This window comes from Microtus ochrogaster, chromosome 18 (assembly GCF_000317375.1).
Source record: "Microtus ochrogaster isolate Prairie Vole_2 chromosome 18, MicOch1.0, whole genome shotgun sequence".
Lineage (NCBI taxonomy): Eukaryota > Metazoa > Chordata > Mammalia > Rodentia > Cricetidae > Microtus > Microtus ochrogaster.
Genome location: NC_022020.1, coordinates 46,868,217 through 46,886,654, shown reverse-complemented (window position 1 = coordinate 46,886,654; position 18,438 = coordinate 46,868,217). Strand labels below are relative to the sequence as shown.

At 52.5% G+C, this 18,438-nt stretch overlaps 1 protein-coding gene across 1 annotated transcript in view; it reads right to left on the bottom strand.

Annotated features, from left to right (window-relative positions):
- Pdgfrb (platelet derived growth factor receptor beta) overlaps positions 1-18,438 on the bottom strand; it is a 39,106-nt gene that overhangs the window by 17,713 nt on the left and 2,955 nt on the right. Inside the window, exons 2-8 of the mRNA XM_026783370.1 lie at positions 6,354-6,399; positions 5,167-5,487; positions 2,847-3,113; positions 2,044-2,171; positions 1,789-1,963; positions 1,079-1,271; positions 429-544 (exon numbers count right to left, since the gene is read on the bottom strand). Of these exons, the coding sequence (XP_026639171.1) occupies positions 429-544; positions 1,079-1,271; positions 1,789-1,963; positions 2,044-2,171; positions 2,847-3,113; positions 5,167-5,487; positions 6,354-6,393 (1,240 nt within the window). The 5' untranslated portion in view covers positions 6,394-6,399. The remainder of the gene's footprint in view (positions 1-428; positions 545-1,078; positions 1,272-1,788; positions 1,964-2,043; positions 2,172-2,846; positions 3,114-5,166; positions 5,488-6,353; positions 6,400-18,438) is intronic.

Below are 18,438 nucleotides of genomic sequence, written 5' to 3'. Positions count from 1 at the left end.
TGTGTGTGTGTGTGTGTGTGTGTGTGTGTGTGTGTGTGTTATTTCTCTCTCCCTCCTTCCCTGCCCCCTACAGTTACTTCTCTTCTAACCCTAACCTTCCTCCTTCCCCCCACTAGGATGCAAGCTATAAAATGTAGAACTCTGAACAGACCACCATATTGAAATTACTCATCAAAGTATGAATTGTATAAGCAAAGTAAAATTGTGGTGTTGACTGATAAATGACTCAGATTTGGGGGAACAGCAAAACAATCTGGTGGTCATCTTTTGCCGCTGGGGAAACAAAGGCCCAGAAAGGGGACACACCAGATCAGCTGTCTAGAATGCAGCCTCCTTTGTTCCAGGGGGGCAAAGAAGGAAGGGAAAGTTTTGAATGGGGAGGGAGGGAAAGAGGGAGGAGGAGAGAGCGAAAGGGAGGTGATGTTTACCGTTGACCTGCAGCTTGAACGAGAGCTGGGCCTCTGCGTCCTCGTGGAAGGCCCGCATGGTGTAGTCGCCAGCTTCTGCCACCTTCACACGCACCAAGGTCAGTTCGGATATGTACCTGTGGAGCAGGCCAGGCCAGGGGACTTCAGTCAGAACTTCAGAAACCCCTACAGCATCCTCGCCTTCCTATAGTCTGTCAGGGAAGGGATGTGCTTGCCAAGACCACGTGGGTGACGCAGCAGAGTAAGCATCCACACAAGTCTCCTGAATCCCTACCCGCAGGCAGTTCCACTAAGCTAAGAGGAAAACTTGGGGAGGATCTCCGTATTCCTCTTCCACAACCCACCCTCTTCAGAAGGGCACAGTCTGATCAGTCTGCCTCAAGGACACCCGCTTTCCATCCAGTCATTTTGCTTTTGGCTGCCACCTGCTGTCGCCTCTCATCGCAAAGGTAACTAAACCTAAGCGGCCGAGCCACCAGTGTGTTTCCCCCTCCAGGAGGGGCAGAGTGGCTTACTCTGGTCCTGAGCATCCCTGGCAGCTGGCATGTGCCTAGCACACAGCAGATTCTCAGGCAAAAAAGGTTTGTGGTATCTGAAGGCCCCCTGGCAGCTTTGAAACTTGCAAAGCAAGTGGACTAGCTGGTGCTCACCGGGTCTCGGACACGTTGCGGGTGGACAGAACCATCTCGCCAGCGCTGGAGTCACCCAAGGTACGGTTGTCCTTCAACCACAGGACAGTGGGTGGCGGATAAGCCTCAAACACCACTTGCAATGTCCGGCTCCGGTGCAGCTCAGCAATTTGTACATCACCCAGTGTTCCCAGCAGCCTCACGTAGCCGTTCTCTGTGAAGGTATACAACAGTCAAGGGTGGGTCCTGTGGGCGGGGCTATGCCCAGACACCAGTGAGGGTATGGATCCAGCTAGTGGGGTGTTCCTGGTGGCCTGTGTCAACTAGAGGTCAGAGAAGTACCTTCTAGGGGCAGGGCTTCTTGAGGTAACAGACCAGGAGTTCAAGCTTGGTCTGGAATTGGAGCAGGAGTGGAATTTGGTGCTCTTAGTGTTGGGGTCAGTGCTGAGCCTGGGACTGGGGTTGAAGTTTTCTGTTCTGGCTCTATATTACATACAGGATGCACCGGAACTTCAAATTAGTACAAGGTTGACTTTGGCAATGGGACTTCCAAGGCCGGCATCAAGGGGTTGATGATGAACTGGCTAGGTGAGAAGTCTAGGTTGGGCTTAGAGCTAAGTCTGGGGCTGAAGCTACATTTTATTTGAATCTGGTACTGAAATAGACCCCAAGCCTGTGCCAGAGTCTGGTCAGCTCAGGGTGGGGTAGAGGGCTGAGTCCCAGGTACCCACCGATCACAGTGATGTTGATGGCCTTTTCATCTCCATGGTCATTCACGCTCACGGAGACATTGCAGGTATAGGTTCCCGAATCACTCAGCTCAGCGGCCGGGATGTGCAGGATGGAGCCAATTCGGGAGGGCACCCCAAAGAGGTAGTCTGTCACTGGCTCCACCAGTCGCCCACTCTGCAAGGACAAGTTTCCAAATCAGAAGCTGGTACGAGCCGGGATGTCTGTCCTGCCTTCCAACCCTGGCCCAGTGGTACCTTCATGCGGGGGTATGTCCACTGGAAGTTGACCACATCATTGCCCATCACGATGCACTTGATGGTGATGCTCTCACCCTGGCGGACCAGAGTCTGTGCTGCGTTCACAGAGACATTGATGGATGACACTGGAGTGGGGCGAGGAGATTAGATTAGGGCCACGGAGATCATCAACAGCCACCAGCACTGAGCTTGGGAATGGGAGTGGGTAGCTGTTGTGAACGATTCATTCATGGGTCCTATCAATAGTAAACTAAACACTACTGTATACAAGCACTATGCTACACTAGGGCTAGAGGAGTGCACACCTCAGACAGAATCTCTTTCTTCATGGCACTGACAACGGGATAACCATCTCAGAAGCCATAATCTTCTAGGAACCCAGGGACATTTACCAAGCACCTATCACATGCTAGCACCTTAACCTCTTTTATTTTACCTTCCCCCAAATCTGTGAGGAAGGCAGTCATCGCCACCTTCATCTTATTGGAGGAGAGGGAATCAGGCTCATGGGGACCACGAGTCTTGTGCAAAGTGGTCCAAATGGGAAGTGACCAAGTTGGGATCCAAACCCAGCTGTCTGCAAGCCTGTGCCTTTGTCCCCACCTTATGAAGCCCAGACTGGCCTTTAGTGAACTATGACTGTGGACCAACTCCATCCTTTCTCTGAGCCTCAGTTTCCATAGACATAAAAGGGAGAAAATGCTAACTAGCTCCCTCCCAAAACTACAGGAAAATCCAACGAGATATGAGGCTGTGCACTTAGTAAACCGAGGGGCTGTTCCCCCAGAAAGGGAGCTCACCCTGCAGGCTGTAGACATAGAAGGTATCGGAGTCCACTTCCCTGTCCCCAATGGTGGTTTTGCAGATGTAAGTCTTGTCCTCAAATGTACCAATGAAACCTCGCTGGTGGTCGTAGGGTATGTGTAGGGGGATATCCACTTTCTTCTCATGCAGTGTCACCTCCAGCTGGGGGTCTGTCACTCGGCATGGAATTGTCGTCTCAGTGACATCCGTGACAAAAATGAATAGGTCCTCGGAGTCCATAGGGAGGAAGCCCATGGTGGGATCTGTCAGGAGTAGAGCCAAGGAAGGAAAGTCCTGACTAGTTTTTTTTTCCAACTTTGACATAAGCTAGAGTCATCTGGGAAAAAGGAAGCTCAACTGAGAGAATGCTCCCATCAGTTTGTCTGTGGGGCATTTTCTTGATTAATGATTGATGTGGGAAGGCCCAGCCCACTGTGGGTGATACCCCTCCTGGGCAAGTAATATAAGAAAGGTAATATAATACCTTTGGGTAATATAAGAAAGCAAGCTGAGCAAGCCATGAGGAGCAGGGGAGTAAGCAGTGTTCCTCCGTGGTCTCTGGTTCAGTCCCTGCCTGACTTCCTGGCCTGACTTCTCTTCCCGATGGACTACGAGCTGTAAGATGAAATAAACCTTTCCCTTCCTGAATTGCTTTTGGTCATGGTGTTTAATCGCAGCCAGGACAGTGAGTTTCTAGCTGTCTGGTGAATTGCTGTTTGACTTTGAGCAGTCTCTTCTCTCTCTGGCCTCGGTCCCCTCGATGCAGAATAAGGATGCTGCTATAGTTCTGATGTTGGTCCCCTCCAAACTGCACTGAAATATAGTTGTCATTGGAACAGTTCTTACAGGTAGGATTTTTAAAGTGATAATTGTCAGCTGGGTAGTGAAGACATATCATCATCATCATCATCATCATCATTATTTTCAGCCTCTTGTGAAGCTCATGCAAGATGTCAGAGGACTGATTTGAGACATGCTGAAGCTACAGAGTGAATTCAGGGCCAGCCATGGCAACCTAGGGAGATCACGTCTCAAAACAAAAAAGTTAAATAGCAATAGTAAGGAACTGGAGAAATGGCTCAGGGGTTGAGAGCACTCGCTGCTCTTCCAGAGAATTTGAATTTATTTCTTAGGTAGTTCACAATTGCCTGTAACTCTAGCTCAACACCCTCTTCTGGCTGTTATGTGGCTGGCACACACACACACGACACACAGTGCATTCACAAACACATAAATAAAAATAGCTAATTAATTTTTTTAAAAAATCACAGTAGAGAGGTCTGGGCATGTAGTTCAGTGGTAAAGTCCTTGCTTAGTATGCACAAGACCTTGGGTTCAATCCCCAGCACCAAAAAGACAAAGGTGTGGGGGTGAGGTGGGGGGTGATTAGCCATGAGGGCTTCATGGATTGATGCCGTTACAGAAGTGTAAGTTCAAGCCCCTCTTACTCTTCTTGTGTTCTCTTGCATTTCTGCTTTTTCCATGGTATAACATTGCAAGAAGGCTTTCGCTGGGCCAGGGGTGTGGCTCAATGGGCAGACTGCTTGCCTAGCATGCATTAAGGGGTGCTCTAGTGCATGCATGTGACTCCAGCACTCAGGTGGTAGAGGAAGGAGAATCAGAGGTTCAAGGTCGTCTTTGGCCATATAACAAATAGACGTTGCCTCAAAGATAAAGGAGAAGAAGCCGAGTGTGAAGGCGCACACACACCTTCAGTCCCAGCTCTCAGGAGGCAGAGCGAGATGGATTTCTGTAAGTTTGAGGCCAACTTGGATCACAGAGGGAGTTAGTTCCATGCCAGCCAGGGCTACATGGGCGACTCACCCCTAGGGTGGGTGGGGGGGGGGAGGAGAAGAAGGGGAAAAAAGAAAGTGTTCTTGCCAGATGTTGGCCCCTGCCTCCAGAACTGTCTTCTGTTATAGTAGCACAATGGTATTCAGGAAGATGTTCTCAGAGGCCGTTTCCTGCTCTGTGTTTGATGTTGATAGTACTGGCGTTGGAGGGAGGGGGCAAAAAGTCGTAAACTAAAGAGTAGCTGCACCTGGATCTCAGAGAAGAGGGCACTGGGATACGGGGCCAAAAGGAACAGGTTGGGACCAGCTGAGAATGCGGAACTCTTGGGAGTTCTCTAGGGAGAGACAGGCAGGCGAGAGCAGACAATGAGTGGACCAATTGTGCTCCTGGACTGACCCAGGCTGGATGTGCTCTTTGCCTGTGTCACATGGCTGCTCTCACTGTGTCCTCGAGACACTTCCTTTTGTACTATGCACCGTGGAGATGAGGGTGCGGGAGTAGGCACCCAGGTAAGGTCCTTACCTGGCACAAAGATATAGATGCGCTTCCGTTCACCGAGCTCTGGCCCCAGGGAGTTGTTGTAGGCACAAAAGTATTCTCCAGTGTCAGCCCCAGTGACGTTAGTGAGTGTCAGCACACTGGAGAAGGTGCCGTCCTGATTCACGGCTGTCTCTTGCCAGGACACCTGGGACATCTGTTCCCATATCACCGGTGCTGAGCCCAAGCAGGTCAGAACAAAGGTGCTGGAGACGTTGAGGATGAACTCTGGCCCAGGGGGTGTGATGACTAGGCTTTGGCAGGTCGGTGGTCCCAGGAGCAATAGCAGAGACAGCAACAACTGGCCTTTGTGGCAGGAAGGGTCAAATGTCAGGGGAAAAAGATCTTAGCCACTCCCCCAGAGTTGTCCTGGAGGCCTGTCTGCACATCTTCCCATTCAACACAGGCCACTTAACCACTGTCAGGCCCTCAAGGGTTCCTGTCCTGGGTCTCTGCCTCTTTTGACTCTGGCCTCTAAGCCGTTCAGCTATGCTATGTGTAGGCGGTAAGCAGGAGAACGGGGCAGGAAATCCTGTGGAAGCAATCCCTAGGCCTCCAGTTCCTGCATTGCTATTCAGGTCACTCCCTAGACCTCTCTGTAGCTCCTCAGTGAGCCGCTGAGGCCCCTGGGGCTTAAAGGATGGGGCAGGGTAGGGGGTTAAGATACATATGTTAGATGATTGGTGACATCCCCTGGCGGAGGACCAGGAGAAGCAGCCGCCTTCACCATGATACATCATTGTTCACAGGGAGGGTTTTAAAGGCCACACCCTTGTGTTCCCTGGTAATGAAAATCAGGACAGGTGCAGCCAGTCAGCAGGGCCATCAAACCATGGTCAGTAGGGCAGGCCACTGGCTCATCCCTGGTTGCCTGGGCATTTGACCAGATCGTGGAGAGCTTACGGCAGGTATCCAGCTGGACCGAAACGGGATGGGGGACTGTCTCAGAGGTGCTGTGGGTGCAGAGGGATAAGTGGGAACTTGGGCTGGTGGTTCTGGACGAGGAGTGACCTACTGAGGGGATCTAACAGCCCACCTCCAAATACAGGGAAACTGAGGCTCAAGCATACTACAGAGCTTCCAGATTCTCAAGTCTTAGTGCTCCCGAGCATCACCACCGCCGGCTCCCTAGGATCCTCATCTTTGTCCGTCCCCCCCCCCAGCCTCCTTACCTTTGAGGACTGAAGCTGGCATCACACCAAGAAACCCCATGGTGCCCTGTAAAATTAAACGGAGATCAGGTCCCAGGGTGGGCAAACGCAGTGCCAGGCCCAACTTAGACCTGGTTCCTGCAGAGTCAGCCCTGCTTGGATTTCTAACCTCATGTCTCAAGGCTGCAAAGACATCCTGGGCCCCAATCCCTCTCCCTTCTGTTTCCAACCCTCATGTAGCCTTGGCTGTGTCCTTCGCCCATGGGCCTTAGGTTCCCTATGTATTACCTTGGAGGTGGGGAAATTGGGCTAGCTAGGGGACTGCCAGCTCTGACAGCCTGTCCTCCGGTTGACAGTTCCAATACCAGGCACTTATCTGCCAGGACAAATATTTGGGAAAGTGTGATGAAAGGCCTGGGGGAGTAGGAGGGGGCGAGCCAGAGCCTGGAGAACTCCCGCAGCACCCTCTGCAAACACAACAGGAAATGGGACGGCTGTGGGAAGGGAAGTGGGGAGGGGGTGAGGGTCAGGACTGAGGAATGTGGGAGTGGGCTAACCCCCCCCCCACACACACACACACACAGCACAGCACTGCCCAGGAGGCCCGGGAGAAAGAGGAACCAGGTTCTCAGTCTCATCTAATTTATCAGGTTTTGAGGTCCTTGGAGACCACTGAAGCCAAACTTTCAACGTCCATATGAGGAAACTGAGGCTCTGAGAAGCAAAGACATTTCCACAAGGTTCCTAGCAGGGCCTGTCTGAGAGGGAAACAGAGAGTTCGATGGTGGGAACTGAGGAAGACAGAGAGAAGATCTGGAGGGTGCTGGAGCAGGGACACAGATGGGTGAATCTTTGATCGGTCCTTCCTTCACTAGCAATCTCAGGTATGGTCAGAGTCACGGATGGAAAAACCCAGGAGGCAATCACATGACAGGCAACGAGGAGCATCCTGAGATTGTGGGCCCAGTTTGTCTCCGCTCCGCCATGTTGCCCTTTCTAGGTTCCTCCCGAGGGCTGAGGAGTCAGGTCTCATGAACTCCACTGCCATCTCTTGTGCCAAGGCTGTGCCTGTGGACAGAGCCGCTAGCCAGCAAGGAGCTGATGAGTGTGCCACCAGTGAGGGCTATGGTCACACATGGTGCGTGAGACACAGGCAAAGCTCCCCAAAGTTCTGTTTAACACAAACTCACTCTGTAGACCGCTTCTCCTCCCTCCTCCTTTACCCTCTCTCCAGACAGCCTGCCTGGGTGCTCCCTCGGGCTCCGGGTCACCCCTCTCAGAATTATTACTGGTCCAAACCTTCCTGATGCCCCCTCGCATCCCTCCAGGGCTGGCTCCTGCAGCTGGACACCAGGCCCTCTTTGGCAGCACAGACAGCATCGGGTACCCAGGCAGGGCCAACAGGACCTACAGAAAGCCCATCTTCCTCTTGGTGGGTGCCCCTCTGGCTCCCCACTTCCTGCCAGAGATGCAGGCCAAAGAAAATCATTAGCAGCCCAGGCTGGGGGAGGGTTCACCCTAGCCTTCTTCCCCTCCTCTCCCAGCCTCCCTGGCTGGCCACACTGTTTATTATTCTAAAGGAGGAATTTGGCCTGCTGGCCAGGAGATGGGAGTCACTGCAAGAAGGCTGGCCTGGCTCTGGCAGGCTGTGCTCACCATGTAGGTTAGAAACTCATGGCATGCAGACCCCAGCCCTACTACTTGATAGCACTCCGTCGTCTCTTCTCAGGCTCTCTCCTGCAGGGAAGAAGGCTGGGGGAGCTGAAACAAAGACTCTAAGCTGGGAAGGAGTCTTCCCAAGTGGGAAACAGAGACCCAGAGGAGCCCCGAATCATGACCAGGTCACATAGACACAAAGTGGGTCCCCTCACCAGATCCTTGAACCAGACGTGACAATGACTGGATCTCCTGCCTGCTCTGGGACTCATTTGCATATCCACTCACAGAGAGGTTGTGATGGTCATCTGTTTTGTTTGTTTGTTTTGGTTTTTTGAGACAGGGTCTCTCTGTATAGCCCTGGCTGTCCTGGAACTCGCTCTGTAGACCAGGCTGGCCTTGAACTCATAGGGTCCACCTGCCTCTGTCTCTACCTTTTTTGACTACTCAAAGAGAAGGTTCCAACTACCATTAATCTCAGTGGGGTAACCTGAGGAAGTAATGATTGGTCAGGATTGCAGACGACATGTTTGAGGCCACAGTACCTGGGAGTCCATGACCCACATCCCACTGACTTAGTGTGTAGATTCAGACACATTGTCTAAATGGCCTCAGTTTCTTCCTCAGTACAACCGGGAGTTGGATGGTTTTTCAGGTGACTTCCCATCAGTTGAACCTGGGGTACCTCCAGGGTGTCGTGGACAGCAAACTACACATTGAGGACTCATCAGAATGGAGCCCAGGCACCCAGCATAACCTCCTGGCCATCTCAATGTCTCTGTGCAATCTTAGCTTTCCGTGTGGTGCTTTATGGAACATTTTGTGCTTCTGGAAGCCGCTGTGTTCTGAGCAACCCCAGGAAGGACCAGGCAGCTAGCTGACTTGCCCTGATGGCATGCTTCTGACAACTTCCTTTCTTCAAGAGAGAGAGTTGTGCTTCAGAAAAAAAGTTACCCAGGTCACCATGGGCACCACATCAAGAGGCAGGCACCCCCTACCTGCCATGCTATCCCACCCAGTGAGTCCCCTTTAGTGGAGAAAATTCCTAAATCCCACTCCTTGCAGTCAGAAAACCCTCAGCATTGCCCCTGTTCAGGCAAGGTCTAAAGAGGGGGTCAGCTCAGCTTCTCCCAACAGATCTGAAGCACTCCTTAGGGAATCAGAGTGAGGCCCAAGGGAGCAAGCATGCTTGGGAGTCATCCCCGGAGCCTCAGCCTTCCCGTTCACAGGCACATACAACTCCCCACTCCTTTCCCACCAACTTGATCTAAATAAATCCAGCCCATCTTGGCCACATCCGCCAGCATCAGCTTTCCTCCCTCGGGGTCCCAAGGCTCCCATGACACAAGTAGTCTGGGAAGGAGGGGGGGGACGCTGCACTGTTGCCAGAGGGAGGCCTGCACACGGTGAACACATGCACACAGCCCAGATGCTGCCTACGCTCTCTCTCACACGCTCTTCTCAAGCATACACATGTGTAGCTATTCGGATGGGTGCCCAACCCTCAGGCAGGCACAAACCATGTGCGTGCCCACAAAGGACACACATGCACACAGCTCCCCCAGTGCTCAGCACATGTGCCCACTGCACAGACCGATGCCTGGGTGCTTTACCACATGTCCATCAGAGACACAGTCAGCTGTGACAGTCACACGTATACCCCCCATGGGACAAATACAGAACACGTGTGCACAGGACCACAGTCACCTGTACCTGTGCACAGCATTGCATAAGGAGCTAAAAGCCTCATTTGTTGTGGTACTTGGCATGCACTGTCTCACTTCATCCTCTGACAGCTCAGGGGCAGGGAATAATTATGCCCATTTTATAGCTAAGAAAACCAAGGTGGAGACTGCTTTGGCAAATTGCCAAGAAATGCAGACCAGACAAGAGGAAAGTAGAGACCAAAATAAAGCAGTGTGTCTCTCCACTGCCTGCCACCCCCTGCAAGCTGGGCAGAGGGCAGTGGGTGGGGCCTGACGAAACAGATGGCTTTGAGATTAATGTAGCTGAGAGTCCATGGGACTTGGTAACTGCATGTCAGAGGGGCCCAAGGGGCTAATTTCAGAGATGAACTATGGAGGGCAGGAGGGCAGATGACAGGAAGAGAAAGCCGCGTTCTAAGAATGAGACCGCACAGGCTTAAGAGATGCTGCTGAGCTGGTTTCAAATGTGCAAGGTTCTGTTGGCACGGACTGGAGGCAGAGAGCAGGCCAGGCAGAAATGTAACCTCATGGGAGGGGGGAAAGCCAGCTGTGGCTCAAAGGGGCACTTGGTGCATTTGGTGTCACCAGCTTCAGTTCCATCAAGTTCTGAATAAACAAGATACCCAAGCAGGAGGCCCAGTCCTGGGGTCACAAGGTCGGAATCATGGAATGTCTATGCCCTGCAGCCAGGAAACATCTAACTGATCCCTTCCTGAGGCTCCCTGTACAGGTGGGGAAAAGGAGGCGTGGAGCAGGGAAATGAGAAGTTCCACTGGGTCTCAGCAGAATGGGTTATGTGCCCACCTGCCTGGAGTCCCACTCCCAGCACCTGCTCACCATCTAGAATCTAGCTCCGCAGGGCTCCGCCCCTCCACAGAATGGTCACTTTCCATTAACCTGTCCCAGACACGGGGAGCCCCGTGACAGACTCAGGGGTGTGAGCCGCTCAATTGCTGGCAAAAGGGGAACACAAACTTGCTTCGTGGTCTTGTCTGTCTTACAAATCAGGGGCCCTTCACAGCCCCTGGATGGGAGGAACCAAACCTGGTTATTATTTTCTCTCTACAAGAAAGTGGAAGAACTTTCCAGGCTGGTGGTGTGACTCTCGGGACCCTTGCCCTGTGGACTTGGAATGCCGGGTTAAGGGTGGGGGTGGAGTGAGTCTCCCCAACCCCGACCGGGATGCCATGACTCAGCTCAGAAGAGGCAGCCAGCTCTAAGCTGGGAGTGTGTGGGGGCAAGAAGAATCTGCAGCCAGGGACAGAATCCTTGGCGAGCGGCTGGACAGTGAGCAAGTGACAACAGCCTACTCTGGACCTGACAGACTTTGGCACTTCTAGCCTTCCCGTAGCCAGCTGATGAGGGTGTAGCCTTATAGTACCAGTCAGGAAGCCCAATCCTGGGTGCCGAAGACGGGTCCAGAGTGTGAGGATACCATTACAAGTGGGAAGAGAAACCTGGGGAGGAAGAGAGCCCATCCCCTCCATCCTATGGCACATTTTATTGGAGAAGTCTTAGCATGCTACCACTGCTCTACAGTGGCACTCCCCAGGAGCCTCGGAGGACCACTAAAGATGGTGGACCAGCCCCATAGGTGGTCTCTGGCTATTTCTGTGTTCTTGCCCACTCACGACTCCTCAGTTTCCCTTTCCCCCTCACCTGTCCTCCCTCTTTGTCTCTGTCTCTGTCTGTCTGTCTGTCTCTCTCTCCTATCCATCTGACCCTGTCATTTCCCGGACCTGCCTGAGGCTCTGTGGCACTCAGGTAAAGGCGGCTTCTGAGCCATGGCTGTAGGAATGTAGGAACCATCTCTCGCACTCAGGCCACTGCTCCTCACTGTTGAGGGAGGAAGGTCACCGTCCCCTCAGTGGACAGTGTCCCCAGGGTCCCACACTCATCCTGTCTTCCTCTCCCCCAGGAGGCCTCCCCAGGGACACAATGGAAAAGAAATGGCCTATTTTCTGGAAGTCCAAAATAAAACGAAACATCTGTCTGGAAGGGAGCCAGGCAGATAAAGAACGAACTGATCCCCCCTGCAACAGCACCCCCCACCCACACAGTGTGTGTGCTGGGGTTGGGTGGTGGGTGGAACAGCCTGTGGGAAAGTGTTCAGTGTGTGCTAGGGGCCCCAGGGAGGGAGCAGCCTGGGAAGGAGGTCCGAGAGGAGGATGGGAGGCCCAGTCATGCCCCTGCCCACAACCCAGCCCCCTGCAGAGCAAGCCCTTCCTGACTCCTGCCTCAGGCACCTTGCTGGCCTGCTGGCCTCAGGCTCAGCCCCCATTGCTTCATTCCAGGCCAGATAGCCTGGCTCTGTAGATGCCCTGGGAGCCCAGGGCCTCACTCCAGCCCTCCCTCGTTAGTTCAGAAGAAACAGGGACGTAGAGGGCCTTGGAGAGTTGCAGGATGGCAGCAGCTCTACCTTAGGCCATCCCCACTGGGCCCATCACCCTTGGCACAGTCACAGGGGTCCTGTTTAAGGCCTTGCCTGCCACCGGGGCCAGGCTACTCCTGAGAATGATCTTGTCAGGTTCTCAGCCCAGTCCCCTAGGTCCTGCTACGTGCCTGTCTCACAGATGAAGAAACTGAGGTATAGAAAGGGCTCACATTATTTGCCCAGCTGTGGCTAGCGTGCAAACCCTCGGCAGACTGACCCTGCCCCTGTCAACACACAGGCCGATTCCCACCCGCCCACTCACTCATCCACCTTTCTTGCAGGACTAACAGCTACAGGCCTATAGAAAGGACAGTGGGAGCCCGGGCAGCACCAGGCACATGCTAGTCTCGAGTCTGCAGCCTGCTTATTCCCATATCTGGACTTTTCAACACTGTCCTTTGAGCTAGGCCAAACCGAAGTCAACAGTCATCGGGGCTACAATCTTAGGACCAGCAGGGGTCACACATGCCCTGTTCCCCAACTCCTGTGCAATTGCATACAGCCTGTGATAGGAATCTTATCACTTCCCCCAGGGCCCTTTATACCCAGCGGCCAGGATCCTCAGAGGGCAGGCTAGCACCGTGGTCTTATACTAAGCACAGCCCATTTCACTATGTCCCCTTCCTCTCAGTTGGTCCTGCTTCTGTCCACCAGTTTCCCGTAACTACTGAACAATACTTTTCTTCTCGCTCATTGTTTCAACCTGAAAACCAAGAAAAGTCCCAACTAATTTGGAGCCAGACATTCTGCTCGGCGAAGTGATCCAGAAATTCTGTTATATCAACACAGCAGTAGTTGGGAAATGTGCTCATTATACCCATTTCACAGAAAGGAACACTGAATCTCATGTAGGTTTGGTGACTTGTCCAAGGTCAAGTGGCCAATAATCAGAAGAGCTAGAACAGCATGCAAACCCAGGCTGGTTTGGGTCCAAAGCCTGTTTTCTGAGCCAGACAGTTGATCTCTGAACTAAGAGCAACTCTGTCCACAGGAAACTGGTCCTACCTGAAACTCCCCCGGACCGGAGGATCCTCCAAGGTCAGGGCCCTGCCCCTCTCCTTACTGAGGGCAGTGTGCAGGGAACTGGCACCCGCATGTTCATCCAACAATTTGAGAGACAAAGTAGAGACAGAAATCAAAGCCCTTTGGAGACATCACAGTAGAACTCAGGAGAGGGGTGACTGGCACAAACCTTTAATCCCAGCACTCGGGAGGCAGAGGAAGGAGGATCTCTATGACACTGCAAGTTCTAGGCTGGCCAAGACTGTGTAGTAAGACTGTCTAAAACTCAGAGAGACATCCTTGCAGAGAAAACCCGTTTGGTCTTGTCACTAAGGTCTCTGAGACAGATAATCTCGGCAGTCTGGCTCAGTGTGCTGCCAGGGACTGTGGATCTGCCTCTACCGGCCTAGCACCCCTAGCATAGACACAGAACACCAGAGCCTGAATCCAGAGTTCCAGCCTTCACCTCCCCAGTCTGCTCTCCCTTCCCCCGACTCTCTAGAGCCTCATCTCGGGCTGGTGCCATGGCAACTGAGAACACCAGGCCTTGGCAGCTGAAGGAGCCCCTGAGAGGGGTCCCAGGCTGGGGCTGGGAGGGTGCAGCAGGCACAGACAAGCAAACCTTCTGTTTCCCTGGCCGCTGCCATCGGGACCAGCCGTAGGCTGGGGGGCCTCGGGGAGAATGCATTCTCAGAGCCAAGTGGGCAGGGGGCAGGCCTCGAATCCTACTCCTACTGACCCACCAGCGCGAGGCCTTCCCGCACCAGCCCATAAACCTGCAGACCAGGCAGGAACCACTGGTTATGGAGAAAGCCCACCACAGGGCTGTGCCAACTATAGAGCATTGAGATTCCCCTCAGAGCCCTCCTGGGCGGTGAACCGGGAGGGAAAGCGTCCACGTTTCCATCACCCCGGCATTTTCTCAGCATCTTCCCTATCCCTTCCTGTAGGCTCTGCCCTCTGGCTCTCCCTTGGATTGTCTCGTGGCTGGTGCTCTAGGCTAGAATCCAGGCCTGTGCGCTGAGTCACAGGGCCTGTGGATGAAGTTCACACAAACCAATGCTTGGCAGAGGGCCTGGTACCCCATAGGAAGTCAGAGACCACCTTTTCCCTCCCTCTCCACCCACGGGAGCGGAGTCACTTGGCCAGTCTGGAAGGCATAGCTGACACCTGGCAGACTAGATTGGTCAGGGAGAGGATGCAGGTGATAAACCAGATGGCACAGGAGGCTCCAGGGAAGCTCTCCCGTGTGTTACGTTGAGGCTCAGTTAGGAGTTTGTTCAGCTATTATTCCTAAATCTGATGGTGTCTCCCAGTCTACGGCTGTCAACTAAGTCTTCTTGTGGGGAATTTGACTCCCCACAGTTCAGGGACCATACCTAATGATTATGTGGGACCTCTCCAAATTCCCATTATGGGACTGAGCCTATAGTAGGCACTCCATTGATGCTTACGCAGCATGGGATAGAACGGCTATATGGAGTGAACTCCTCCATGCTGCAGGCCTTGTCTTCAGCTGTCCCCTCGTGACACTGCTCTCTAGGCTGGGGACTGGGTTGGGCAGACGAGGGTGACTCTTTCCTCTTGGCAGCTGCTGGGAGCAGGACAGACAGACCTACAGTGTCCCAAAGCCAGTGAGCGAGCTGTCCCTGATGGCACCCAGGACAGGGAAACAGTATGGGAGCTCAGGCAGGTTGGGAGAGCTTCTCCATCTCCAGACCATTTAATCCACACCCACATCCCAGTCCTCACAGCTGACAGCTGTGTGACCACTCTGCGTGTAGCTTGCCTGAGCGTGCTTTCTGAGGAGTGGCATGACAGCCTTCTGCTATTGCTATGACTGCTCAAAATGATGCCGGTGGCATGCTGTCCCAATCAGTACACGGTAGCAACTATGATTCCGTGGGCTCTAGGACAGATGATGTCAGGGTAGGCTACTCCACAGAGCTCTTGTGTAAGCCACATTGAGGAAGTGGGAAGGCGTCTGGGGGAAAGGGCAGTGATGAATCTGTTAGGCTAGAGCTGGGGTTCCTCTGCAAAGTGATAGGTGACCATCAGGAAAAGAGGGCAAGCCTTTGGGAAAGGTTCAGGGTACTGAGTGACAATTTGGGCTTTGCCCTGGGTTTATCAGTATACCGACTTTTAGGGGTTCAGCAGAGATGGTGAATGACTTAGCCACTGATAAAGTCATAATGGTAAGCGTGGGTGGGGATGGGGCCTGTAGGAGAGGCATGAGCAGGTGTATGGGGTGGGTTGTGAGCTGGCATAAGAACGGTGGAGCCAGAGACTCCGTTTTCCAGAATGAGGCCATGCTAAACCCAGACAGAAGTCCCCAGCAAGAGCAGCTATGTAGTTTGTGGGGCAGGTGTAAAGTAAGGGGGCAAGGTAATTTTTAAAAGTTATTTGTAGCTTCAAAATGCTGCTTTGAGGGCATTATGCTAAGTGTGGGCCATTCTCAGCACAGGGTCCTCATGAGGGCCAGAGCTGATGAAGTCACCTTTGGTCCTGGAATAAAGGGAAGGTCATCTGTCCATCATCCATCTATCCATCCATCTCTCTTGACGGCCATTAATTTCCTATTCACCATAGCACTATAGTTCAGTAGACAGACCCAGGTTGGGAATTGATAAAGGCACAGGTAATACAATCTTAATGTAATCTTAATACAGGTAAGACTAGAATGGCCCATATCATTGAGCCTGAATGTTTACCTTCAAGCCCAATGCTAAGGGTTAAGAGGAGTCAGGGCATCTGTGGCCAGTTTAGAAAGCTGGTTCTTGTCCCTCTGGAGTGGTCTGGGTATCCCTGCTATCTCTGTACTTTTTATGCTCAGGAGAAGAAGAGCTGGTGGTACCACAGTTCTCGGGGACCCACTTACTAGGAAATGAAAGTAACAAGGTCACCAACGAAATGTGGCAAACAGCCATAATAAGCCTGGCAGAAGGGCCGGGGTGTAGGTCAGTTGGTGGAGTGCTTGCCTAACATGTAAAAAACTCTGGGTTTGATCCCCAGCACCACGTAAATTGGGCATGGTGGTGCATGTCTGAACCTCCACCACACAGGAGGTGGAAGCAGGCAGGTCAGACATTCATGGTTAACTTCAAGTACATATCAAGTACATATCAAGCAAGCATGGGCTACAGAAGACATTGTATACAGGAGGAGGAAGAGACTCCAGCCATGACACATGGGAGGGGCACTGAGTGCTGAAAGCAGAGCTGGGAGGGCCTCTGCAGCAACCCCTTTCCCTCCTCTTTCCCTCCTCATAGAAGAGAAAACTATGGTCAGAATGGAGAAGTGATGGGCCTGGAAGCCTTCTGACCCAGAAAACCACACCCGGGGGTTCGCATCCTTCAGGCTCTTTGGGTTGTGCCTGAGTGAGCAGAGCACTTGCCCTGCAAGAAATCTTGGTCCCCAGCACTGCATAAAACTGGGCACAGCGGGGCATGCTTATAATCCTAGCACTCAGGGAGTGGAGGCAGGAGGATCAGTAGTTCATGGTCAGCCATGTTTGAGGCCAGCCTCAGATACCTGAGACCCTGAGAGAAGGGAGGGGTGGGGGTGAGCTTTGTTCCTCTTCTGTACGTATCTTTCCTGTAGCCTTACCCCCGAGGGTCGAGGAGCCTGGTCCACAGACAGCAGCTGGTGCTTGGATGCCTCTGTTTTTTAGGTGATGATATGGACACGGGCATGCTCCATCACCTGTGGTCTGCATAGCTTGAGATAGATCCTTTTTTTTTCTGACTTTGGGTCCACCCCCATTCCATAGTGAAATCAAACCAAATGAGTCCCGAAACCCTTTTCATCTCTGACATTCAGGCAATTCTTGAGCCTCTGACCCTCCCCAGGGACAGTGCTGTCCATCACAGAGCGGAGAAGCTGGACCTCTAGGAGATGAAAGTGCCAAACATCAAGACATCAAATAGGCGTACGCTGAGGCCGGAGTGAGAGTATTAATGTGATTAAAGCTGTACACAGACATACTTTGATTTTTCACCCACCTGCATCAGGCTGAGCATTATCTGAGCCCCCAAGAAAGTGCTTGGGAGTAGAAGAGCCTTGGAGCCAAGTCTGGGGATTCAGAAAGCTGTTTTCTGAGTCTTTGGATTTAAGACTTGGTGGTAGAGGGGTTACCAAGTGGGCTTCTGTGCAGAAAGTAGCAAGTGTATGAATTCTATATCTGATCCCACAGAGGTGGGTCCCTGAGCATCCATTCCCACCACTTCTGCTAATGCCCCTCTTTCTTTGGGGCCCAAGCCTACTTCCTCTTCAAACCAAAGCTCAGCCCCGAAAAGGACATACAGGATCTTTCTTCACACCCTACTTCCCAGACCTCCTTGCTCTCAGGAAAACAGGCTGCAGGAATATGTCCTGGGACGGGAAACTGAGCACTTTAAAGGGCCCCTCTCCTGTTTAGAAAGTTCTCCTCCTTATTATAGGTTGAGGTTTTCCATTAGCAGTCATTGATCCAGACCTCTTTCTGCAATGTGTAGAGACAGGGTAAGAAAAAACTCTTTCATTGTAAAGTTAAATATGCATGATCCCTGAGTACACAGCAGGGCCTGTGCGGCTGCCAATCTGCTCTGGCAGGGCTTGGAATCCTGGGATTGTTCTGTGGTGGCAGGGAGCTTAGTGATCATCGAGGTCAACCTCTTTGTTCAACTGAGGGAGGACTGAGGCCCATGGTCACATGGTATTCTGGGACTTGAGGCCCCGCTCTGGAATGCTGAGGACAGATGAGGCCAGTCCTCGGAGTTTATGCTGGGTCCCAGGCCCCACCCAGCCTCTTCTCACAAGGCTCTGAAATCAGAAAACCCAAATGTTGATCCCAGATCCTCTTACCTCCTATCTGTGGGACTCTGGGTCACTGATTTAGCCTCTTTGGGCACTTCCCCATCTATAAAATGGGAAGAATTTGTATCTACTCCTCGAGATGGCAAGATTTTGTTAACTTAGCAGATATGTAGGAACTTTCTGAATGCCAAGCACTGAGGATCAAAGAGAGAACTTCAAGGTTTCTTCAAGGCAGGAACATGGTTAAAACACTCATAACAACTAACTGTTCAGGACTTGATTCTGCTCATGTTAGCTGAGGTGCCACAGAGGGACCTGGGGAGGTGCCACGCCCTTCTCCCATCTCCCTGCTTCCACAGTGAGTTGTCTATGGAAAAAGTCCCATTCCAGGGACCTACTGTTCGGGATCCAGAGCCATCTGGAAGAAATAGAAGGGCCTTTCCGGAATGTCTAGCGATTCTCTCTCTCTCTCTCTCTCTCTCTCTCTCTCTCTCTCTCTCTCTCTCTCTCTCTC